General features: G+C 59.6%; 1 protein-coding gene and 1 pseudogene across 2 annotated transcripts; one reads left to right on the plus strand and one right to left on the minus strand.

Annotated features, from left to right (window-relative positions):
* The first annotated feature begins 1386 nt into the window (after positions 1-1386).
* PDLIM4 (PDZ and LIM domain 4) lies at positions 1387-16380 on the plus strand. 2 transcript variants are annotated; one of them, XM_012762113.3, is made up of 7 exons: positions 1387-1560; positions 6126-6277; positions 10352-10433; positions 15072-15253; positions 15467-15630; positions 15875-15977; positions 16073-16380. In XM_012762113.3, exons 1-7 carry the CDS (start codon positions 1468-1470, stop codon positions 16275-16277), a joined length of 981 nt encoding a protein of 326 aa, XP_012617567.1. In that variant the 5' UTR covers positions 1387-1467; the 3' UTR covers positions 16278-16380. The 2 variants fall into 2 exon arrangements, with proteins under 2 accessions (XP_012617567.1, XP_075852127.1); XM_075996012.1 differs by lacking the exon at positions 15875-15977.
* Positions 16381-22504: 6124 nt separating this feature from the next.
* LOC105870018 (short transmembrane mitochondrial protein 1 pseudogene) lies at positions 22505-22648 on the minus strand (annotated as a pseudogene).
* Between the last annotated feature and the right edge of the window lie 2853 nt (positions 22649-25501).

Below are 25501 nucleotides of genomic sequence, written 5' to 3' on the forward strand. Positions count from 1 at the left end.
TTGAGAGCCCATAGCCGGTGCTCTGTGGACCCAGACATGCCCCCAAACATACCACCCCCCCCCACATACATACCACTGCCACATACACCACGTAAGTGGTTTCTCTCCCAGCTGATCAGACAGCAGCCTCAGTGCCCAGTGAGGCATCCACACTCCACCCTGAAGGGCCCCTCCTGCCCTGGGTCTGCACCTCTCAAGTGCTCCTCCTTGGGGGGTACTGGAGACCCGGTGGACACGTGTCAGCCCACAACCCGTGAGGGTCCTGAGAGCAAACCCCTTAACAGAGCTTAGCTAAGAGGGCACACGGGGCTGTTAAGAGGTTGGCTGAAGACCGGGTGCAGTGGCTCACTCCTGTAATCCTACCACTCTGGGAGGCCAAGGCTGGAGGATCGCTCAAGGTCAGGAGTTCGGAACCAGCCTGAGCAAGAGTGAGACCCTGTCTTTACTAAAAATAGAAAGAAAACTCTGTCGCAAAAAAAAAAAAAAAAAAAAAAAGAAGGTTGGCTGGAAGGGCAATCGGGGTCTTGCCTCACTGATGTAGCCAGACGCAAGTGCCCAGAGAGCCAAGGTGAGGGGCGAGTTGGGCCCGCCCCGGCCGGCCTGGCCGGCGCCGCACCTGCAGAGGCTGTTCAAGGACAGCCCTGGAGAACGAAGGCTGGGAGTGGAGAGAAGACCTTGGGGAGACAAGGGCCCCGCATGCACCACTCCTCCGCGCACAGCCACTCCCCGCGCCCCGCTGGCGGCTCCTTTCCTGGGGACACAAAGCTTCTTGCAAAAGAGGAGGGAAGGGGGCCGGGAGGGGCTGGCGGCAGCAGGAGGGTGAGTGTTCAGGGGAAGCGGGAACACCGGGAGAGACAAAGCAGGTTGCTTCCAGACGCAAGTCAGGAGTCACCTCCTCCAGACAGCCTTCCTGGCCTTCCCAGACTAGTTTGGGGACCTTTCTGTTGCCACGCCCACAGTTGGCGCTGCCTGCTGCTGTCCTGGGTCTGTGTCCCTGGCTCAGGCCCGGTTCTGGGACCAGGGCTCTCGGTTGGGAGGGCCCCTCCCAGCGAGGGGTGAGGCCGCAGGTTTGCCTGCCCGGACGCCCCATCCCCCATCTCGGCCCCCTGCCCGCCCCTCCCCCGCCTGGGGCGCCCCCCGCACGAGACACTTAAAAGGCCGGTGCTCGAGCTCCCGCTGCGGGTTTGGGCCCAAGTCCCCCAGGTCGGAGGACGGAGCGGATCACATCTGGCGCGTCCCAACCCCGGGGGTCTCCGAGAACTAGGGGGAGTGCCGGGCTGCGGGCGAGGGGGGGGGAGAGAGGGGAGGGGGCGGGGTCCGGGCCCCGGGTGGGGGGAGGGGGCGGGTCCGGGCCCCGGGTGGGGGGAGGGGGCGGGCCCGGGGGGCGGGGCGCGGCGTCCAGGCGGCGGCGGCGACGGCTGCTCAGTGTCCGGCTCCGGCTCCGGCTCCGCCGCGGCTCCGCCCGCGATGCCGCACTCGGTGACCCTGCGCGGGCCTTCGCCCTGGGGCTTCCGCCTGGTGGGCGGCCGGGACTTCAGCGCGCCCCTCGCCATCTCGCGGGTGAGTGCGCCGGCGGCGGGTGGCGGGTGACCAGTCCGAGCCCGGGTCCCCGCGATCCGCCCGGACCCAGATCCCCGACGTGTGCGAGGCTTGACGCGGAGGGTGGCCCGAGTGACCCGCGCGCTGTAGACGCGGCTTCCAGACCGGCCCCGGCCCCTCCCCTCCTGCTGGAGAAAGTCCCCCGGTCCCCGGAGAAAGTCCCCATCCCTGGAGGATGTCCCCGCCCGCCCCGTTAGGGGTTCACCGGGGGAGCAGGGGTCCGGGCAGATCCGCAGAGGTTCGGGAACTCTCCTCAGACACAGCCCTGCCCGCAGATTTGGGGCCAAATGAGCGAGAGCCCCTCCCCCCATCAGGGTCCCTGCCGGCAGACCTGGCTGACCCCAGGGGGTCTAGGGTCCGTCTCTCAATCTGAGAAGGGTCCGTCCACTTCCCCACTTTGGGCCTTAGTCTCTCATTCACGACCTCAGTCCCCCTGAGGGGAAGTGACCAGGAGGAATTTTTGGCTTCTAGGGGAAGGAAGACTTGACTGTGAGGCTGTGAGACCCTTCCCTAGGGGACAACGCAAAGCCAGGGCCCAGGACAGCCCGGCCCGCTGCTAAGGGTTCCAGGGGAGGGGGCCGTGCCCTGCCCCAGAGAAGGAAGAAGAGGGGGCACACCCCGTGGGTGACTGGTCTGAGGACAGAAGAGCAGGGGAGGGGACCTGGGCCCTGTGGAAAGGGGTGCCCAGTCTAGGGGAGACAGGATCCGGGCCCAGCTTTGGGGTCCTCGTGTCTGGAGGGGCAGAAGAGGGGACTCAGACACTGTCCTTGGGGGGCCCAGCCTAGGGGACAGAAGAGAAAGAATTCAGGCCCTGCCCTGGGTGGCTCCAGTCTGGAGGGAGCAGAGGAGGTGACCTGGGACCCTCTGAGGCCACCCGTTGGTCCCACACAGGCTGCTGTGATCTTTGGGGACTGCGAGGAGGGACTGAGAACCCGCTTCCCCCACCCTACTGCCACCTCTCACCATGGGGCTGGGCCGGCTGGCCGGGCTCTCGGACTTCTCTCCAGTTCTAGGGAGGGGTGGACGCGGGTGGAGCATGGAATCGTGGAATCCCATTTCTGGGGGCCGGGGTGACAGGCAGGCCCAGCTGTCCTGGGAGGCTTCCCACATCTGCCCTCCCCGCCAGGTCCCGGGCAGAGAGGTGGGCCTGCAGCACATCCCGAGCCCTTCACCCCCCACTTTCCTTTGGGGTCCCGGCTGGTGTGTGCCTGTGGAGCCGTGTCTGCCTGCGTGTGTCATGCCGTGTGTCCGCCGAGGGTGACGGTGGGGGTTCTGGGCCGGCCAGGCACCCTGGGCGTGAGGCCGCTGACAGGCTCAGTGACGGCCGCAGGCGGCGGGGAGCGGAGACATCTGTTCCCACGCGGCCGCCTGGCCCTGAGGAGAGGCCTCCCCACGTCACAGCGGCGCTTAGCGGCGGCCTTGTTTGGAGCTGCCTGGGGATGCAGGCCCCTGGCGGGAGGGCAGTCTGGGACAGGGTTTGCAGGAGGAGCCCCACTTGTCCCCCAAAGTCACGTGGCAGCAGCTCAGGCCCAAGGAGCCAGGACGGCTGAGCCTGGGCTTGGGTGGGATCTGGGGAGATTTTCGGAGCTGGTGGGGCGCAGGCTGCGGCTTGCCTGGCAGGTACCTTGGGGGCAGATCTGCAGGGACTGGTAATAGGTGGGAGTGTCCCACCAAGGGGCTCAGAATCCAGCCCCTCCCACGCTTCCAGGACCTTTCCTGCTCAGGGCCCTGCAGGGAGGGACGGTAGGGGGGGGGGCTGGCTGCTGGGCAGGGCTGGGGGCTCACAGTCTCGGCCCACGAAGCCCTAGGGAGACCCCGGGAACAACATCCGGGGCTCCTTCCCCACAGACAGACAACGACTGCCTGCTTTGGCCGAGCATTGGGGCAGGCCAGGCCCCCCATCATGGGTGTTGGTACCAGCCCCTGCCCAGCAACTCATCCCTGGAAGGAGCACACCCATCTGCCCAGCCTCCGGTTGGGGTTCCACATGCCCTGGTGTCTCAGGTGGTCCTCACAATAGCCCTTGGAAGGAAGGCCTCCCTCTGGCCTCCAGGGTGGGGACACAGAAGCACAGAGAGGTCAGTGTACCCAGAGCAGCACCGTGGAGACAGGAATCCGGGCCTGTGACAGTAGGAGACTATTGGGACCTGAGGTTGATGGTGGCAGCTCCCACTGCAGCGTCTGGGCTGGGCGGAGCAGGGCCAGGAATGCAGCTGCCACAGGTGAGGGGCTGGTTCACGCCCCACCTCCCACCTGACATCACTATTCCTGTCTCCCTTTCTTCTTTCTGCTTACCCTGCACTTTAGCAGCTAGAAGCGTCGGCCTAAATTCAACTCTGTCCTGTGACTTCCCTGCTCAAAATCCTCCATGGTTTTCTACCCCCCAGGAGAAATACCAGCGTCCCACCTAGGTGTGCAGCAAGAGCCCTGCACCACCTGCTCCCTGCCTCTTCTATGCCCTCTTCATCTGTACCCTCTCCCCCCACTGACCACGCTCAGGCCACACAGGCCTCCTTCTGCTCTGCCTCCAGATGCCATGCTGGTCCTTCCACCTGGAACACCACCTCTCCCCAGGATACTCTCTCTCCCCTCACTCCTGTTTGAGGAAAAGCACAGTGATTAAGAACATAGCTTTGAATTTGGGAATCAGTTGGCTTGGATTGAAATCTTGACTCAGCCATTTATCAATTAAGTGTCCACAAGTGACACTGTACTTCTCTGGACCTCAGTTTCTTCATCTAGGAAATGGATCTGCCTTGAGGATTAACGAGGCAATGCATGTAAAGGTGGCTTGGGAGAGTCACAGTTTCCTGGCCTTGCGCCCGCTCTGACCAGAATGCCCCCCCCCAGCTAAACGGGGCTGGCAGCATCCCAGCCACCCCTGCTTTCAAGAAACTTCCTCCGCCCACAGAAGTCTGAATGCGCTCCTTGTGCTGGCTGAGTCATCTATAGCTAGCCACCCCTCTGAAGACGACAACAGTGTGGGGACAAGGGCAAGGTGTCCTCCCCAGGCCTCTTTTCCTGTATCTGTAAAATAGGGATGAGACTCTGTCACTCAGTGGTTGAGCGGTTGCCGTGAGCTAGTTACCGGTCAGGTGCTGAGCCCAGGCCTGGCACGGAGCAGGTGTCCACCAAGGGGAGGGGTCCTGCGGGGAGGAGGGATGGTGCCAAGTGGACAGGACAGGCATGTGCAGGTGCCCGGGCCCTGCAAGTGCACGTGAACATGGGCTGGCTGGCGAAGGGTGTCACGCCTCAGAAGAGGAACATTCTTGAGGCAGCCTGTTTCAGGGCCGGTCAGCTTGGGCAGTGCCCACACCAGGCCCCCAGCCAGGGAGCTGCCAGCACCTCGGCTTGTCCACACACTACCGGGAACTGGCTGAGCAGGCCTGGGGGGCTCCCAGGAGCTTCCACCAACACCCACGGGGACAAGGTCCCTGGCGGTTCTGAAGTCATAGCAGGGTGCTGGCTGGCAAGGCTGGGTGAGAATGGGGGGGCCTCAAGTCTATTTCTAGAGGCAATGTTGGGGCTAGGACAGGCCGGGGGGCACCCTGTGACCTGAATTCCCCTTGCTTGCTTGCTCAGGTCTCTCTGTGAGTCTAACTCTACCTGCCTCATGTGACCTGCATCACATGACCAGCATTGTAGCAGCTTCCAGATGTGGACACTACTTGGCCCCGTGGGGTCAGTGGTGGCACTGAGGCAGCCTGAGTGCCCATCCTGCAGGGAAGCAAGGGCGGCATTCTGACCTGGGGTGCGAGTGCAGCTGGCACCGGGCAGCCCTGGCCTGGCCTGCAGAGGGGATGTTCAGACCTCCCCACTTTAACTGTGACGAGGTGTCAACGTCCACAGGAGAGGTGAGGGGCACTCAGGGTACTGGGAGAGCCCAGAGGAGAGGCTCCTGGAGGAAGTGGCCTCTGTGCTGGGACCGGAGGATGAAGGTTTGGGAGTCAAAGGAAAGAGAGCTCCAGGTGGAGGGAAGAACCGCCTTTGCAGAAGGGTGGAGGTGAGACACCTGGCGCCCGTGAGTGTCCCATAGACATTTAGATGATCTGGACAGAGTTGTGGGGGGGGGGAGGTGAGAGCAAGTCTATAGGAAGGCAGGCTCTCAGGTTTGGATGTTAGGTCAGGGGGGTGCCATGCTGGGTGGGGCACTGTCTGTGTAGGGCGTTTGTGACATGCCCATGTGCTGTATGTATCTGAATACACATGTCCCTGTGTGTCTGTGTGTCCCTTGCATGTCTTTGGGCACGTTCAGGCTGCAAGAGTGACATCCACTTGTCCCGGCCCAGAGGAAGCCCTGCTCGTGTATGCTCACCCCCTGCCAGGCCTGCAGGTGCTGGAGTGGGGGGTTCAGAGCAGAGGCTGCAGCAGGACCACATGGGGACCTCCCTCAGCCTCCCAGCTTGCCCACCCCCAGCCCTGCGGGCAGCTGCGCCAGCCGGGTTCTGAGGCTGGAGGAGTCTAGAGCAGAGCCTGCAGCAAGGCCACGTAATGACGGTGCCAACCCTCCGGCTTGTCCCCCACAGGTCCACGCTGGCAGCAAGGCCGCGCTGGCCGCCCTGTGCCCGGGAGACCTGATCCAGGCCATCAACGGTGAAAGCACAGAGCTCATGACACACCTGGAGGCGCAGAACCGCATCAAGGGCTGCCACGACCACCTCACCCTCTCCGTGAGCAGGTGCGCCTGCTGCAGGCTGGGCTGGGAGGAGGGGACAGTTGTGGGCAGCCACACCCCGGGGAGCCGGACCTCGCACGGCCCGCTGCTCGGGTCCCGGGCACCCCAGCCAGGCAGGGCCCGAGGAGTGGGGCTTTCGTGGGATCTGGCAGGGCCTGTTTAGAGCTGGGGTAGCTTAGGGAGGGAGGAGGCCCCCTTTTAACTTGAGGCTGGAAGTGTGCTGGGCGCTCGTGGCGAGTGTTACCGGCACCTAGAATAAGCCTGAGTAGCCTCTGGGGTGTTTGTTTCAGTCATTTCCCTTCCCCGAGTGACCAGCTTAACGACCATTTCAAAGCAGTTTTTTGTCCAACACCTCGTTTAACCCTCAAACCAAGTTTAAAAAGGTAAAATCTAACGTAGTCTCTACTTTACAGATGAGACAGCTGAGGCCCAGGAAGGTTGGAGGTGCTTACAGCCACACAGCCAGGGAGTAGGGGGCAAAATTCAAACTCGGGTCTCCCTCACTCATAAAGACTCTGGTCCCCCCATGTGGCTGCTGACCAATCCTACCAGCCCCCCACAGCAGCCCTGCCTCCACTGTCCCCACCAGGGCCCACACCTGTGTCCTTGTTACCTCTGGATTTGGGAGGAGCTTTCTGCCAGGGACTGCATGATCCTGCGCAGCCCGTCACGGGGAGGAGAACGGGGTCACCAAGCCCAGCTGTGCCTCACAGGGGTCCCAGGACAGAAAGCCCACCCCAGGGTTGCCCAGCCCTGCTCAGGTCCCGGGTCTTTTTTTTGTGTGTGTGTGAGACAGAGTCTCACTCTGTTGCCTGGGTTAGATTAGCTCACAGCAACCTCAAACTCCTGGGCTCAAGTAATCCTCCTGCCTCAGCCTCCCGAGTAGCTGGGATTACAGGCATGCGCCACGATGCCCGGCTAATTTTTTCTATATATATTTTTAGTTGGCCAATTAATTTCTTTCTGTTTTTTTAGTAGAGACGGGGTCTCGCTCTTGCACAGGCTGGTCTCAAACTCCTGACCTCGAGCGATCCTCCCACCTCAGCCTCCCAGAGTGCTAGGATTACAGCTGTGAGCCACCACGCCCGGCCAGGTCCAGGGTCTTTATTCAGTTCTGACAAGCGCTTGGGCTCACCCCGGCTGAGTGGGATCTCCCTGAGCCCTGCCTCACTCGGATTCACAGCAGTCGGACAAAACTGCTCAGCCCCGCCGCGTCCACTGTTACAGGGACTTTCCACGAGCCCTGTGGAAGTATGTGGGCGAAGCCTGCTCAAACCACAACACAGCTAACCACGCCTGGGAGCTGGCGGGGTGGGAGGAGTCCACTGGCTCGGAGCCACTAACCGTGGTGGAAAGGCTGAGGTCGCCCCTGTTTGTGCCTGGCCCACGTCCAGCTCGGGGTCAGGTCAGGGCCCCTGGCTGTGCCCCGGCACCGAGCGGGCCCAGCTGCAAGCCTGGGCCGTGTATGCTCTGCCTGGCACACAGGGAGGGTGCCCCGGCCTTGGAGCTCTGCAGGGCCGGGCCTCATCTGGACTCCGGGGTCTTAGGTCAACCTAGGCTTCCTTTCCCATAGAATAGGACCGCGGTCATCACCCTCTCCCAGACTGATGTGCAGGCTGGACGGGGACATGTCAGCACTGCTCTGTCCACCAGTGGCCTCCCAGGCCTCCCACTTGGCGGGGTTCCTGGCCCTGACTCACCTCCAGCTTCAGCCCATGTGGCTGAGCGAGGGCGGCCCTGGCGGCGGTGGGGGTGGGGGTGAGAGGGGGCTGAGTCAGGAGATTCCCGGGGAGAATGATGTCAGGGCGGGTGGCGGGTGGAGGTCCCCCTTCCTTCCTTCCCTGGTCCGTTGTTCCAAGCCAGGCGTGCACAGACCTAGAGGTCCACTGACCTGTCCCACTCTGGGCATTTCAACCCCAAAATGCCGTTTGGCCGAGGAGCAGGTGCGAGCACGTCCTCCACGGTCCCAGGGCTGGCCCCAGGCCCAGGTCTGCATCCGGAAACCACGCCGTGCTCCAGCAGTGAGTTACCCTGAGCCTTAGTTGTCTCATCTGTAAAGTGGGGACAATATTAGGTTTTACATTTTCTAAGTTGGTTTGAGGGTTAAACGAGGTGTTGGACAAGAAATCGCTTTGAAATGGTCATCAAGCTGGTCACTTGGGGAAGGGAAGGGACAGTTTTGTGATCTGGGCCTTGAGTGACGATGACACCCCAGGCCTGCTCAGTCAGAGCCACAGCCTCTCCGTCCCCATCTCTAACCTCAGGCACGCAGACTCTGGGGGACTAAGACGTGGGGGCCACCTTGACCCTCTGGGCCAACGTTTCTTCTCCTGGACCCCTCCTAGCTGCCAGGTCTCTGACTTTGCTCCCCATCCCGCCTGCCCTGCCAGGACCTGTGCCCGGGCCCAGAGACACGTTCTGCACACACAGCACGGGCTCCACCGGGGCCCAGCCAGGCGGCTGGCTGCAGTGAAGCTACTCCAGCGCTTCTCCCAGGTCCCTGCCCAGACCAGCTCCCCACCTGCCCTCTTGGGCACAGAGGCCTTCATCCCCACAGGCTCCCCCAGAATGAAAAGTGTGGTAAAGGCTCCGTTCCCACTAGGCCTATTTTGCCAGGAGCCCAAGGCCAGGCGTTCAGCAATCCAAGCCCAGCACTTCCTGGGCACGCGCTATGGGTCCAGGTCCTTCCTGTCATCAACTCCGGCCCTGGGGCCACTGACCAAGCTCCTGCTGCCCGTCACCTGTGGTCCAAGGTGCCTCTGCACAGCCCATCCTCTGGCTGTCACTTTGTCCAAAGACAGGCAGACGGAGCCACCTGCCCAGCGTGAAGTGGAGGCCTGGGGAGGGGTCGGCACAGGACTGAGCCCTTCATTCCAACCTGAGGCCTTCCCAGCCCTCACAGCTCTGGGCTCTTGGCTCCCTCTGACCCTGGGACCTCAGGCTTGTGTGTTTTCTGGGCATAATAACTTCAGGGAAATAGAAGGCCAAGTAGATACCCGAGATGTCCCTGGTTTATCCCAGCAGAGTCCTGAGCAGGTGGAGTTAGGGCAGTAACTTGGGAGCCTGGCTGAGGGGCCTGAGACAGAGACCAGGCCTTGTCCTGGGACAGCAGAGCCCTGACACTGAGGCCCCAGTGGAGAGGTGGCCTGCCCAGGTCCAGGGGATGGGCAGAGGTGAGGAAAGGCAGAGCGGGTATGGACGATGGGTATAGACAGATTAAAACCCTCAGCTGAGAAGGGGAGGGAGGCAGGGATGAGCTGCTAGGCCATTGGCAAGATGTCAGGAAGCCCCAGGGGGCCCCTCGGGGCAGTTAGGGGACATTGTTCCCTTTGTCCTCAGCAGCAGCCTCACTCCAAACCCACCGCCAGGGCCAGGCCGGGGTCCTCGTACCCTCCCCGCCTGCCTTCCCACGGGGCTACTGCTCAGCGAGGCCAGGCCCAGGCCGCAGCCTCTGGCCCGCCCGCCCTGCTCATGGCAGGTTTACGATGTTTTTCTCCCTCCTGAGTGGTGTTTGGGTTTTGGTTTCTATGGTGAAGCAGGAATTTCCTAATGGCCTGCTTCCCATCTGGGCTGGGCAGACATCAGGGATGACTCTGCCAGCCTCTGAGGGAGGGGAGCCCCCTCCAAGCCTCCATTCTGCCTCCCCCGGAGCCCATGGATGCTCGACACCAAGCCCCTGCCAGGGCCTGTGGATGCCGAGGGCTCCTAGCTCATTAGCGCGGGAGGCCTGGTCGTCCTGCCAAGAGCTGGGCTTCTTGAAACTGAGCTTCCGTGGGCCCCGGAGAGGCTAGGACAGTGGGAAGCTGCAGGGCTTCTGCTGCAGCCTCTCCAGGAGCCAGACCAGAGTGGGACAGGGTAGGGAAGGGGGCACACAGCCCTGCCCCAGGAGGGTGGCAGATCGAGGGTTGTGGCTTCTTGTAACGACAGCCACCGTCATGGTACAGGGGGAAGCACGGGAGTGGTGTCCCACCTGCAGGCCTGGTGGCTCTGGGCACAGAGCCTGCGCCCCTGGGTCCTGGCCCCAGGCATGGTGGGCATGGTGGTCATACGTAACTGACCATCTCAATTCCTGCACAGGCCTGAGGGCAGGAGCTGGCCCGGCACCCCTGATGACAGCAAGGCCCAGGCACACAGGATCCACATCGACCCCGACGCCCAGGTATGTGCAGACTGGGCTCGACCTGGCCTGGCTCAGAGTGAGCCCAGGGCAGAAAGGCTAGGCTTGGGCCACAGGGTCATCTGCACCAGATGTCCTCGCTGTGGCTCTCAGATGCCCAGGACAGAGACTGAGGCAGGAGTCTTCCCTGGGCTGTGCCTACACCCGTCCCGTGTTTCTCAGGTGACAAGCACCTGCTGTGGGTTCTGTCTCTACCTGTGGCAATCCTGGATTCTAGACAGAGGTGCCTATGATGTGCAAGGGGTTGGCTAGGCCTTGGCTTGGGGCTGCCACCCACCCGGCTGCAGTTTACCCTGTGGCCCAGTATGGCCAGACCAGGCAGAAGTCCCCAGGCTCGGGGTGGGAAAGGTTGGTAGCAGCTCCAGGCTGTGGAGTGACCTCGGGCTGTGGGACACTCCTCTGCTTTGTCCCAGCCTTGGGTGCCCCACCCAGGCCTGAAGTTCTCTCCTGGCATCCTGTGGTTGCACCTGGCAGGCCTCAGGCTGCAGGCCTGTCTGCTCAGCCACCTTTCTGTGCCAGGCAGGAGTGGTCTCTGGTCCTGTTCTCAATGAGAGTTGAGGGGGCCGGGCTGCTCGGCTCTAGGGCCTTGCTTTCCCATGGGTATGGGGTGTAGACAAGTGGGCAAGACTGAGGCATCCAGAGCCTGCTGGACATCTGTGGGCCACAGAGTTTGGGCAGGATGGAGACTGGGCTGGTCTGGGGTGGAGCCAGAACCAGGGGACCCAGCATGTGGGACCAAGGCCTCCTGGGCCTGCTTCTGTCCACTCTCTCAGCTTGCAAGAAAAGGGACCAGAGCAGGGAGAGGAGGCTTGGCTGAGCCAGAGAGAAGGATCTACGCTGGTTCCTCCCTTCCCACCTACTCCACTCCCACTGTGCTCTGACGTTTGTCCCCTACCTTGCTTGGCCAGCATCCCTGAGGCCAGGTGCCGACCACCTGCCAGGGAGAGCCCATCCTGGCAGCAGGGAAAAGGCACTTTTAAGTTATGGGATGGGGGGAACCAGGGGCCAGAAGAGCCCAGAGCAAGCACGTGACTCAGATAAGGGGTCAGAGAGGGCTTCCTGGAGGAGGGGTTTTCCAAGCCCAGACCTGAAGGCCTAGGAAGAATCAGACAAGCCGAAGGGCATGGGGAGAGGAAGTGTGCTCAGGAAGCACGTTCAAAGGCCCAGTGGTGAGCTTGTGCACCACGGGCTCAGGGGACAGACAGGTCCAAGGGGAGGGAGGGCAAGGTTGGAGGGGGGGGCAGGGGCAAGGGACGAGGGGGTGGGGCAGACCACGGAGAAGCTACGTCTGTGTCTCAGAAGCTAGTTTTGGTGGCCTTGTGTGCCCAAGGCCCTAGGGCTGGGAGTAAAGGGGACAGATGTTGGCATATACAGATGAGCCCGGCTTGACCTGCGCCAGGCAGGAGGGAGCAGCTAGTGCAGGTCCCCAGCTTCCCTTGGAGGTGGCAGTGCCAGCAGGGACAGGATGGGGCCTGAGGTTTGGAATGTGGCACTCAGCTGTGTCCACTTCTCTAGGAGAGGCCCAGGGCCGGTGGGCCTGCAGGGCTGGGGGCCACGGAGCAGCTCCCTGCCCCCCGCTTATCCTCACGGACTCCCTCCAAGACCAGGCTGCCAGTGCTCAGGCTGGGGGGGGGGGACTTTCCACAGGCAGCAGGGCAGCCCCCCGCTGCCGCCCTACTTTTGTACTTAAAAGGTCATGGGCTCCATGGGTGGCGACAAAAACACCCCCACCCGCCCTGCAGGGCCGAACCATCCCCAACACAGACACAGGGCCCATTGTCCCCGTGCTGCTCCCACCCTCTGCCTGCCAGGGGCGTTTGGCAAGGGCACAGGGAGCTAGCTGGTGCCATCAGAGGGGGAGGAGACCACAGCTGGCCCCAGGAGCAGCACAAGGTGCCCCCGGCACATGTCCCCAAGGGGGAGGGGACAGGGCCAACTGGAGCTTCAGGCCCACCTTCCCTGGGGGGCTGGAGGAGACCCTCCTTCTCCCAGGCCGCGTGTGGGAACACAGGAGGCACTTGGCCCAGGCCAGGGTGCAGGAAGAGTGGTGATGAGGAGAGAGCTCCTAGAGGGAGCGGCATCTAAGCTCAGAACCAGGTGATGGGCAGCCACAAGCCTGGGGGGAGCCGGCAGTCCTCGTGCGCTCAGCCTGTCCTGTCCACGCCAGCAGAGAGCTGGAACAGAGCCTCTGGGAGATGCCACCTGCTCACCTGGACATAGTATCTGCCTCTGTCCAAGTTAAGTGTCCCAGATTGTGATCTTAGCTGCTCGGGGGCTGATGAGCAAGCAGGTGCGTGCCCCCATTCTGTTGGAAAACCCACTGAGGCCTCCACACACATGGCAGCAGCAGGCCGGCACTTAGCGGCGGGGAGCACGGGGTCCAAGGTGCAGCACGCAGAGAGGGGACATCCAGGAACGAGGGCGCAGGAATCCCCATCGCAGCCGTCCCTCCCATGGCTGACTGCTGCGTGCCAGGCCCTGTGCTGAGTGCTCTGTGCGCAACTGTCTTCTTTCGTCCCCGCAAGGAACTTAATACAGAGACCATCACATTGCCTAATTCGAGGATGAAGAAACTGAGGGTCAAAGAGGTGAAGTGACTTGCCCAGTGAGGGAGTGACAGAGCTGGGACTCTCACCAGAACTGAGGTCACCACTGTGTCCTAATCCCTGAGTTCAGACCTAGAGCGGCGGCTGCATGTGTGGCCATGGGAGGGGCCAGGCACTGATGACCCTGCAGTGGCCCCCACACCCTGCTGGGCTGGGGGCAGTGAGGCCTCCTTGCTCCCAGTCCCCTTCCCACCAAAGCTTCCTCCCGAGGCCTGGCCCTACCCCCACCGACCACGGCCCATCTGGTCCCCATTAGCGGCCAGCCCTGCCTGCCTGCCCGCCCGGCAGACACACGTGTGAGAGTACTCAGGTTTCCTGGGGGCTTTTGTTGGGCCTGAGGGGGGTGGGGGTCTTCCTGCTGCTGCTGCTGCTGCTCTATTGATGGGGGCCCACCTAGGCTGCAAGACCCTCCCCTTTATCTGTTGGGGTGGAGGCAATGGGGAGCCCCCACCCAACTGCTGGCCTGCCCATTCCCCAGGCTGCTATCCTGGAGAACGCAGGGGATGGTAGGGCAGAGCCCTGCAGGGGCGACTGTGCCTCAGTGCTGGAGGCTACTCGAGTGCAAACTGGGTTCTTTCTCGCTGGGGTAGGTGTCCTCTCCTTCCTACCCAGTCCCCCTGTGCACACGGTAGAGCAGAGGTTTACACGTCACCTCCCAGGCTAAGGCTGAGACCCAGGCCATGGCCTGGACTCAGGGCTCACCCTAAAATCAAGTTGCTCTGGATGCCAGCCACGGAGGCCACCATGGTCATTTCCATCGTGTCTCATGCTGGCTCCAACTATATATAACCATGTATGTATGATAAGTCATGTGTACGTGGACTGGCTGGTGCATGTATGTTGTTCTTATGCATGTGTGTAACATATTTGTGAGAGTATACATGCCCCTGTTCACACTGCTGTGCATGTGCTTGCGTGTGCTTACAAGTTGGAGGCAGCACAGCTCTGCACCCAGCAGGGACAAAGAGTCCCCAGTTCCCACCCAAATGCGCACCCACAGATCACTGCCCTCTGCTTATGAGCTGAGGGGCATGTTCAGGGCACTCCTCCCCAAAGTGTTTCAGCCACGGGCACAGGGCTGCCCAGGGGGTAGTGGGACGGGGAACCTTGAGCCCTGGCCCTGCCCCTCACCTGCAGTGCCCACAGCAGGCTACCTGCTGTGACCTGGGAAGCAGGAGATGGGGGTACAGTGCAGGCCTCAAAGAGGCTGACCCCACAGCAACACTCTTGAGCCTCAGCCTGCCCAAAGGGCTTTGGCCACACAACAATTAAGGACCCTTCCAGGCTGCAGGACAGGAGTTACTTGCCTTTTTGTGTTCCCAGCCATGGGCCAGTACCCAGCACAGCTGTGGCAGGTGGGAAGGGTCAGCACCAGGACCTCCTCTGCCACCCTGGCCTTAAAAGGCTTCTTGAAGACTGGATGCAGTGGCCACGCCTGTAATCCTAGCACTCTAGGAGGCCGAGGCAGAAGAATCACTTGAGGTCAGGAGTTCGAAACCAGCCTGAGCAAGAATGAGATCCCATCTCTACTAAAAATAGAAAAAATTAATTGGCCAACTAAAAATGTATAGAAAAAATTAGCTGGGCATGGTGGCGCATGCCTGTAGTCCCAGCTACTCTGGAGGCTGAGGCAGGAGGAGGATGGATGGCTTGAGCCCAGGAGTTTGAGGTTGCTGTGAGATAGGCTGACCCCACGGCACTCTATCCCAGGCAACAGAGTGAGACTCTGACTCAAAAAAAGGTTTCTTGGGCTGGACCTGCCCCAACCCCGTCCCTCACAGGTCATGGGCCTGGGTGGAGTCTCAGGTGCTCTGGTTTCTGTGTCTGACTTTCCAAGGGCGTTTCTACTTTTGCAGGGGTTGAACCAGGCCTAGGGCTCAGCCCTTCCCCGGAAACCCCTTCCCTGGCTGGGCACCATAGCCCTGAGATGCCAGAGTGACATCCACCGCCTGGGGGAGGTGGGTGAACAAGCAATGGCCAGAGTCTCCCAGAGCCTCAGGCCTCTCTCTCACAGGATGCCAGTCCGGCGACCAGCAGGCGGCCCTCGGGTGCTGGGATTGGGCCAGAAGACGGCAGGCCGAGCCTGGGGTCTCCGTATGGGCACCCCCCTCGCTTTCCTGTCCCTCACAATGGCAACAGCAACGAGGCCACCCTGCCAGCCCTGATGAGCGCTCTGCACGTGTCTCCGCCCCCCAGGTAGTACGCAGTCCTGACCTTTGAAGCCACACCCAGATCCCATCCTAAACTCTGAGCGCTCAAATATCACCAAGTCCCATCCTGACCCCTGACACTTGATCTTTGGGTCTCCACCGGTTGCATTCCTACTCATAAAACCTCCCCAGACCCGGCCACCAGTGCAGCACAGGCTGAAACTGCAACCCTGCCCCCACTTCATCTCCCTCTCCCCAGCGCCGACCCAGCCAGAGGCCCCCCGCGGAGCCGGGACTGCAGAGTGGACCTGGGCTCCGAGGTGTACAGGATGCTGCGCGAGCCCGCCGAGCCCTCTGCCTCGGAGCCCAAGCAGTCTGGCTCCTTCCGCTACCTGCAGGGCATGCTCGAGGCGGGCGAGGGCGGTAAGACCCTTGACCCCTGACCCCACCTGCCTTGCTCCTCCCTGCGGTGTGCGGAACCCCTCCCCCAACCCCTGCCGCCTGCCAGTCACCTGCACTGTCCCGGCATGGCCCTTGCGCCCTGCCCGCCAGCCCCGTCCCCAGGCTCAGTGCCAGCGGCCCCAGGAGGGGGACCCACCCGAACCCCCCACGGAAGCGGAGCTCGGACCTCCACCCCCGGCTCACGCCCCCGTGCTCCGCGTTGCAGGGGAGCGGCCCGGGCCCGGCGGCCCCCGGAACCTCAAGCTGGGCGCCCCGCTGAGCGGCCTGCAGGGGCTGCCCGAGTGCGCGCGCTGCGGCCGTGGCATCGTGTGAGTACCGCCCGCCCCGCCCCGTCCCGCCCCGCCGCCCTCCGGGCCCTGCGAACCCCCCGTCACCGCGCTGTCCCCTCCGCTCCCGCCACCAGGGGCACCATCGTCAAGGCGCGCGACAAGCTCTACCACCCCGAGTGCTTCATGTGCAGCGACTGCGGCCTGAACCTCAAGCAGCGCGGCTACTTCTTCCTGGACGAGCGGCTCTACTGCGAGCGCCACGCCAAGGCGCGCGTCACGCCGCCCGAGGGCTACGACGTGGTGGCCGTGTACCCCAACGCCAAGGTGGAGCTCGTCTGAGCCGGGCCCGTCCCCGCCCCGCTGCTTTCAGTGTCCCTGCGCGGCCCGTGTAAATACGCGTCTCCCCCGCCCGTCTAATAAAGTTCCTACCCCCGGCCTCGAACCTGTGTCCGGCCTGCTGTCCTCCGGAGTAGGCTGTGGCTCCCGAGTGCAGGGACATCTGTTCATGTGCCAGGCGTGCCCTGGGCACTGAGTGCCATGGGGAGCAAGGCAGGCACCCTGCTGCTTTCAGGGGGCCGCAGCCCGGGTGGGTGCCAGCCCTCCCATCACAAGGGGCGTGTGTATGAACAGAGGCGAGGCCTGGGGTGCTGCGACGCCAGGTCGAGAGGGCAGGGGCGATGGGGTGGCAGCTAAGAACACGAGAGAAGGGAGGCGAGAGCTGCACAGGTGTGCAAAGGTGAGCCTGGTCAGCAAGGGCACATGTGGCGTCGCGGCCCCTGCAGCCTCGGGACCTGTCGCCCTGCAGAGGAGGTCGCTGGGGCCGCCGCGGACGTCTGATCTTCCCGGGGTTCTCTCTCCGCCCCCCACTTTCTCCTGCCGCTGCCCCCACCCCTTCGTCCCTTTCCTCTTTCCCCGCTAGGGGGCGCGCTTCCTTTTCCAAAGAGAAGGAAAGGGAGGTTTCTGGAAAGATCTCTCGCCTGGGACTGCTATCCACCAGGACGCTCCCCTTCCCCCCCCCCACCTCCCCCAGGCCCGGCGCTGCCGGGACTGGGTCCGCCCTGGGCCCTTCCAGCCCCGGCTGCACGCACGGGAGACTCACACTTGCAAAAACAGATGCCATCAGAGTCAGTGGACTGTGGCTGTTCACACTAGACGCGTGCTGGGCCCCGGGTGGCGCGGATCCGCCCTCCAGGCCGCTCGCTCCGGGTGAGAAACCGACTCACGGCACTCAGCGCCTGCGTATTGAGCGAGCCCCAGTGACACACGTGTCTGCTGTTTTCAGTTTTGTGCCGTCACAATTCACACTCTCCCCACTGCACGCGACAGTGCCCGATACAGGATATTTTATTTGCTTTTTCTTTTTTGCCAGTCTGATACGTGTAGTGTGGTATGCCATTGTCTTAACGTGCATTTCTCTGGTTGCCAGCGGTGAGCGTTCGGTCACTCAACAAACATCTGTGCTGTGCGTTTGCGCTGCCCAGAGCTGAGGGGACAGAGTAGACCTCCCGCTCTGGGAGTGGTTAGCTCTGCACGTTATCTCCTGTGTGATGACCCTAAACCCTTCACTCATTTTTCCAGGGTTTATTTAACTTCTTTTCTGGGTGGGTGGGGGGAGACATTGAGAATGGTGGGGAATGTTTGTTTTCTTTAGATTTCTCCTATTCAATTTTTAGGTTTTCTATACTGTACCTCTCATTGTCATAATGAGATATAACTGTTATAGAGGGACGTTTCCTTATTAAACTTATTTTTAATGATGGATAGGAACTTTTTATGGTCTTGTTAAGAAATTTTTGTTAAAGGATTCCATCCCGGCTGGTCTATTTTCCTATTGGTGTGATAAATCACATTGCTGGCGGGGGCACGGTGGCTCACGCCTGTAATCCTAGCACTCTGGGAGGCTGAGGCAGGAGGATCGCTTGAGAGCGAGACCCCTGTCTCTACTAAAAATAGAAAGAAATCAGCTGGATAACTAAAAATATATAGAAAAAATTAGCCGGGCATGGTGGCACATGCCTGTAGTCCCAGCTACTCGGGAGGCTGAGGCAGGAGGATTGCTTGAGCCCAGGAGTTTGAGGTTGCTGTGAGCTAGGCTGACTCCACGGCACTCTAGCCCGGGTTACACAGTGAAACTTGTCTCAGAAAAGATAGTATCACATTGCTTTACTTACAGCCAGTCTGTCCTGGTTTTTCACTTACAAGCAAGTCAGGGCCATTCTCATACATTTCCAGGTGTCGGAAGCTCACAGCCCCGCGCCAGGCTCTGGAGGGACAAGCCTCTCCGAGGCTGGAGTTGCCGGAACCTAGATGCTCTAGATGCTCGGTGGCCTGGAGCTCTTTCCTCCGGGAGAGGACTGTGACCTGCACTTATCCTGCATTTACTTAGGTGCTGTGTACTCTTCTTACAAATGTTGATTTCCGTTTTCTTCTGGTTAGGTTTGTTCCAGGGATTCCTTCCAAAGGCTCCTCCTGCCGCCCCTCCCTGCCCCAGGGAGGACAGCAGGGGCGCTGGCAGGTGCCCCGGGAGAAGCGAGGCGAGGCTGGCAGGGCCTGAGTCGTGGGCCCTGGAGCCCCCGACCGCGTCCCGCCCTCGTCCCCTTCTGCGCCCAAGGGTCAGACCGTGGGCAGCGAGGGGCCGGCCCGAGCACCGCGAGTCCCCGCGCACGCAGACTCCCGCCGCCCGCGGCCACACCCGAGCAGGGCTGGGAGACTCCGCCCTCCCCTCCGCGCCCAGCCTCGCCCCTCGCTTGGTCCCGGCCCCGCCCGGTCACAGGCGGGAGCGAAGGCGGGTGACCGGCAGCCAGGGAGGCCGTTAGGCACTGGGGCGGGTGGAAAAATACAGAAAGCCGTGGGCACAGGCCCTCAGCCCGCGTCCACACTGACCGCAGACTGGGCTCCCCGCCCCACTGCAGCCGCACGTGCGCCAGCCGCGGTTCTCACCTTAACGCCCGCCCAGACTGGCTACAAGCCCCTGCCCCGCAGGGACCACCCTCCCTGGCACCCTCGGCTCCCCAAGACCAATAGCTCGACCGCCACCCCGCCACCCACGAGGCGAGGCGGCAGCAACCAGAGCAGCCCCTGCCTGGGAAGGGGGGGAGCTGTGGGGACTGTGGCTAAGGGAAGTGGCGCCCAAAACTGCCAGTCTGATCTGTCCTTTCCTTTTCCGCTTCAAGGCCCAGTCTCTGCCCTGTCCTCAGCCCACATCTCCTGCCTAGAGGCCCTGACTAGGCGCAAGTGCAGTGGATCATGAAAAGCTTGAGACACGGTCCTTGTGGGACAAGGTCTCCGTGGCCCCGGATCCCAGACCTGAGGGAGGAGACAGCAGAGTCTCTGTCCAGGATCCCCAACTCAGTGCCCCAGCCATCCTGGCCAGGAGCCAACCCTCACTGTTGTCTCCACATCTGCCCTGCCACAGGTCCTTATCTCAGGGGCCTTCCAACCAGAGACTTGGACGTGACCCTCTGCACCCTCACCCCACCATCCCACCCTGCCCATCACTATGTCTGGGGATCTGCCTCCTAAGCGTTTTTAGGGCCCACTTCAGGGCAACTAAAGGAACAGTCTAGCTCACAGCAACCTCAATCTCCTGGGCTCAAGTGATCCTCCAGCCTCAGCCTTCAGAGTAGCTGGGACTACAGGCATGTGCCACCATTCCCTTGCTTCAACCTTCCCATAGCCTCCAGGGCCCTCAGGATGGAGTCCCTGATCCACTGCCTGTCATTTTTTTTGTTGTTGTTGAGACAGACTCTCACTCTGTTGCCCGGGCTAGGGTGCCATGGCGTCAGCCTAGCTCACAGCAGCCTCAAACTCCTGGCCTCAAGTGATCCTCCTGCCTCAGCCTCCGAGTAGCTGGAACTACAGGCATGCGCCACCATGCCCGGCTAATTTTGTCTATATATATTAGTTGGCCAATTAATTTCTTTCTATTTATAGCAGAGACGGGTTCTTGCTCTTGCTCAGGCTGGTCTCGAACTCCTGACCTCGAGCAATCCGCCCGCCTCGGCCTCCCAGAGTGCTAGGATTACAGGCATGAGCCACCGCGCCCAGCCTAGGGAAACACTTTAAACACACATATGGAATAGGTACAGACTGTAAGCAGTGCTCTCAAGTAAATAAGGAAGGTACTGCAGTAGAGAATATGTCATGCCTGCGTATAAGGAGTCTGGGAGGACCTTACAGATGAGCTAACATGGGGGCCAGAGGCCTGAGGTGGTAGGAGAGCACCTGTGGAGGTAAGTGGGGGAATTGCATTCCAGGCAGAAGGATCAGCACATACAAAGGCCCCGCGGGCTAGGCAGGGGAGCAGGCCTGTGCGCTGGGTTCTAAGAACAGCAAGAAGTGCTGGAGCTGTGAGTAGCAGATTCGTCAGAGACATGTGGGCGTGGGGAGGCTGACCGCGTTGGCCCTTGTAAGCCGTTGGTTCTGCGGGGAGCAGCCTATGCAGACCTACCACCCTCCAAGGGCTGAGGGAGCAGAGAGGCTGAAGAAATTAGCTGACAAACCCAGTTTCTCAGAAAGCAGCATTCAACAGGGAGCGGCATCTCGGCAGTATCTCTGGTGGCCGTGAGAGGGCGGGTCCCTGCACGGCCCTCCAGAAAGTATTCTTTATGCAGTGAGCTGTAGGGTAAAGCACACAGCTGGTCACACCTTCAGACTTTCTTGCCAAGTCCTGTGACCACTGGGGAGGCTAGATAGGCATCTTTATGAGTCCCTGTGCTACAGGTATTGTTTAAGGATCTTCCTGCAGAACACCTTGGTATGTGGAGTCAAACATAGGTCATATCAGGGCAGTGAGTTTCTGTCGCTGTTGCTGTGCAACTGGCTGTTTTCCTGCAGCCACGGTAAGGACTTTGGCTTCTACGCTGAGACGGGAAGCCGCAGGGGTGGCATGACCTGGAATTATGTTTTAACCAGGCTCACTCGAGCTGCCGTATGGAGACGAGACCCTGAGGAGCAAAGGTGGAAGCAATGAGACCAGCTAACAGGCATGACTGCCTTCCTCCCTGATTCCTAACCAGCCTTCCACCGCCTCTGCCTTTGAAGCTCCAGCCCTGATCCAGGCCCCACGGTCTCTGATCTCCGGCCTGGGGAGTGTAATAGCTTCCACCTGGCCTCCCAGTCTCCCGTCTGGCCCCTTAATCCTTTCTCCACATGACAACGAAGGGAGGTTTTTAAAATGCAATTCCATGTCACTCCTGTCCATTAACGCTTCCTTCTTGGTGCCTTAGGACAAAGTCTAAATTCCAAATCCTGGCTCACAAGGCCCCAGGGGGTGCAGCCGGCTGACAGCTCTGACCAGGGCTCTGCTGAGACTCCTGGAAGCTTCCTGGACCCTCCCAGGAGGCTGAGAAAAAACAACTGAGTGCTACCTTCTGGTTCTCTGATGACAAGCTTTGTTACTCCCCACCTTCCTCCCTGAGAGCCAAAGGAGGGGAGTGGAGGAGGAGCCCAGATGGCTGCTCCAGGCCTGCCCTCCCTTCCTGGCCGAGGACCCAGCCCCTCCAGGGGGTGCAGCAGCCTGGCCCTGGCTCCCAGCTGTGAGCGCTGAGCTGGATGGGGCGGGGTGGGGGCGGGCTGTGACCCACACCGTGATGCCCAGGAGCCCGGGCTGTGGCCCCGAGAGGCCCTCTGCCCCACCTGGGGAGCACCAGGGAACACCTAGCCTCCTCCTCCCCCGTCGGGTCCTCCTGTCCAGTTCCGTGCATCCCAGTGCTGTCCCGGACAACTCGTTCTTACCCAGGGTGACAGCTGCTTGTCCTTGAACCACCGGTCAGCCTCTTCTCAACACTGGGTAGCTTCCTGGTTTATCATTTTCCCACACGATCGTCTGTGTTTCTAACTGTTCCCTCAGCACCTCTGAATGGAGCTGGCACCTCTTAAAGGGTCTAATAGCAAGCAGTGTCCTGTGCCCTCCTGCCACACCTGGGAAAATCTGGGTCCCCAAGGAAGCCAAACCCCAGCTTTGCTAGTGTCTGACGTGGACCCATTTGTGGCTGGAAGGAAGAGACTGGAAATCCCAGGAGAGGCTGCCAGAGGCCTCACCGGTCCCTGCGGGGTCTGGGGCCAGCCTCAGCCGCCATCTCAGAAACCCCACTATTCGCCATACCCCATCTATACTAAAAGAAAAATAGAAAGAAATTAGCTGGAAAACTAAACATATATAGAAAAAATTAGCCGGGCATGCCTGTAATCCCAGCTACTCAGGAGGCTGAGGCAGGAGGATTGCCTGAACCCAGGAGTTTGAGGTTGCTGTGAGCTAGGTCGACGCCACGGCACTCTAGCTCGGGCAATAGAGTGAGATTCTGTCTCCTAAAAAAAAGGTAGTAGAAATCCCAAAGAACAAGGGAGAGACTGCTAATTAAAGGTCCTATGTACTAATCCAGCACCATAATTCCAGTCGTGGAGTCTCCCAAGTAGCTGAAAGGAGGGTATGGAAAGAGGTGGAGATGTCTTTGAGTGACAACACGTGGTCTAGCAAAGAAAATCGCAGGGGCTGGAGAGGAAAACAAAAGCTTTTGGTTCAGATGGTAAAGGAGCCCTCAGGGGTAGGAGCATCGGAGTCCCTCTCAAGAACTAGGGAGTTTGTCCTTAGCGCTCAAGTCCTTTTTAATTTCTTCAAGCCTTTTAGCCAGGTTTGGTCTGTCATAGCTTGGAGCCAGATACACTCCGACCACTTTGCCCAAAGTTAATCCGAGCAGGAACTGGAGCATGATGTCGGCCGGGAGGGCAGACAGGCGTCTATGGTCTGACCTCTGTCTGCACTGGTATTGGCCTCCCTCCTCCCCAGTCCCTTACTACTGTCCCTTTAGGTCCGTTCCCAGATAAATCACATGCACACAGACCCTTGAGGCAGGCTCTGTCTTCAGGAGGAATCCCAGCCTAAGAACTGCTCTCAGGAGAGGCCCTAGAAAGCAGACCTGCAGGGAAGGGCTCTAGCAGGGGGTCATCCACCTTTCCAGCAGAGACAAGGCCCTCACAGCTGCTGGTAGAGGGTGGTGACAACCCCTGGCACAGGACATTACTGACCGAGACTCCCTGGCACGGTGGATGAGAATGAGATCCAAGAGGAAGGTGAAGCATCAGTTTGTTTCAGTGACTTTTCAACCAGGGGCAATTTTACCCCCCAGCAGAGGTTTAGCATTATCTGGATATATTCCTTATTATCACAACTAGGGGAGCGAGCTACTGGAGTCCAGTGGGCAGAGGCCAGAGATGCTGCTAACCATACTGAAATGCACAGGACAGTCTCCCACAACAAATAATTTCTTGCCCCTAATTGTAATAGTGGCAAGGATGAGAGAGCCTGATTATGGTTTTTAGAACATATGAGAACAATGGTGATTATTATAAGGATTATAAAATTGACTGGCTTTTGTTAATTGCTTTAGAAGCCCCAAACAAAGAAAATGACAGGCTCTAGCCTATTAAGTCAAGACCCACTGTGAAGCCAGGAAGCCTCCATGGCAGCTTGAAAGAGAACTTTATTTCCTGGAGCGACAAGGCAGAGTGTACTGGAAATCAAGCCCAGGGTTTAACTGTAAGGGTAGGAGAGCCACAGAAAAGACTGCATGCACAGCCTTGGTGGGTTTCCTGTGACAAAGTCATGGCCCTGTAGGACATGTGTGGAACCCAGGATCACAGAATGGGAACATTTGGGTAGAGTATTATGAGAATTCTGAATTCATGGTGTCCCCTAAACCTGCAAGGCTAGCAAAGGCGGCTCTCTTCCCCTTGCTGTAGAAGAGACTCTCCTCTCCTGCAATCCCGGCTGAGACTCCTCCTAAGGCAGGTGGTCTTGAAGATGATCCCTATTCTCTTAAAGATCCTGCCCCAGCCCCCTCGTTGCCTCCAAACGAATGACTAGGGTGAGGTGTCAGCACGGCCTCAGTGTGGAAATACAGGACCTGATTTGCAAGGCAACAGTGTGTGCCTTGGAAAATTACAGGACCTATATATCCTGGCAGGAACGGGGGGAACATGCATGAGCATTTATTAATCTGGAAGCACTCTCATTACTCAGGGATTAACATCCGCACAAGGAAACATAAAACCATCATCTTTGAAACCTGACACACAATTATCGCCTCCAGGAATGAGCTAAAGATGCCAGAACTTCCTTGGCAGAGTGCTGAAGGAGAATGTCAGATCGTAGTTATCACGCAAGACTGGGGAACCTGCCTCAGACGGTCTTGCCAAGCAAAGTCAGAGGACACTCTCTGCACCAAGGCAACACATGCTGTCCAGGCGGGGAGTCCCTAGTGTCAGCAGGGACGGTGGGATTCTGGGATGGTGGCATTTAAGCAACAGAGGCAGGGTGGATGTCGTCGCCACACAACCAAAGTGGCAACCAGTGAGCATGGACCCACGGGTTCTGTCTGTGGCGGTGGCTGATAGACCAGGGTGTTCCTTCTACATCGGCAGATGACCAGGTGACGCTCGGCTATCACAGTGGCAACAGCAGCACCCCCCAAATCAAGAGCTGGTAAGCAGAAGGCAGATGACAGCTGCCACCATGGAAAATGGTATTTCCTGACAAATCCCCCAGATCTAGGCCAGCTCTCAGGCTCAGAGCCTATTGATTTAACCACTTTAGTACCAGCGTCGACTGTAGTCAATGGCCACAGATGAACGCACACAGCAACTTTAGCCGACAGCTGTGATATAAAGGCGCACAGCCACGCGGCGACTTTAGCCGACAGCTATGATATGACTTTTCTAATTTTTCATTTATCAAAATAAAATTGTGAACATTTAAAAATAACGTGATGAAAACATATCTGTATATGTTACCTATTCTGATTTACACTACAAGTAAAGCTGCCTGTAAAGTAGAACAAGCTTTCAGTGCTTTCAAGCTTTCCTCATCACACAAGAGCAAAACGGACTCGTCGTCAATGCACAGCGCACGCTACCGTGCGGACTGTGAGCGCCGGCTGTGGGCGAGGTTTGGCAGCCGGTGAGCGCAGTACTGAAGTAGTTAAGGGAAAGCCAAGTCTCTTAATGGAAGAATCTTCCAGTGCTGCCCGAAGTATACATGAGAATTATTTCCCCGTAAGGAATCTTTGGTCTTTTACCAGAGTAGGTCTGGGAGGGAGGAAGGAAAGGACCCAGACCCTCAAGGGCTGTTGGGTGCAGAGTATGAGCTGGCAGCAATGCTGGGAGATGGAAACACTCTCATGGTCCCCCAATTAGACTGGGGGCTCCTGAATGCCAGATGACAGATGGAGTTCTCATGCAAGCAGATCAAGTGAGTCTGAGGACGGCATGCTCTGCTATCTCCCTGGTCCCTAAGTAGGTAACTGAGATATGATAGTTCTAGCAGCTACCAGCACCCTAACAGTTTACTCCCTGTCCCTTTAAGAGCCACTGTGGTTAGAAGTGCTCAGTGGAAGCTCCTGACACCCCACCTTTCTGAATGATTCATTAAGTCAGAAGTAAAACCACACCCTGGGTAGAATTGTAGAGATTAGTGCCAACATCAAAGATTTTCTTCTCAATATCCTTCCGCAAGGAGGATCAAAAGCTATTTGCTTTTATGTGGGAATAATAGCAGTACATATTCA

This window comes from Microcebus murinus, chromosome 21 (assembly GCF_040939455.1).
Source record: "Microcebus murinus isolate Inina chromosome 21, M.murinus_Inina_mat1.0, whole genome shotgun sequence".
In the NCBI taxonomy this organism is placed as follows: domain Eukaryota; kingdom Metazoa; phylum Chordata; class Mammalia; order Primates; family Cheirogaleidae; genus Microcebus; species Microcebus murinus.

Coding starts and splice junctions, on each gene's coding strand:
- PDLIM4 (XM_012762113.3), top strand. CDS start 1,468: ATGCCGCACTCGGTGACCCTGCGCGGGCCTTCGCCCTGGGGCTTCCGC. Junction 6,278..10,351: donor CTCACCCTCTCCGTGAGCAG/GTGCGCCTGCTG, acceptor ATTCCTGCACAG/GCCTGAGGGCAGGAGCTGGC. Junction 15,254..15,466: donor CACGTGTCTCCGCCCCCCAG/GTAGTACGCAGT, acceptor CCCTCTCCCCAG/CGCCGACCCAGCCAGAGGCC.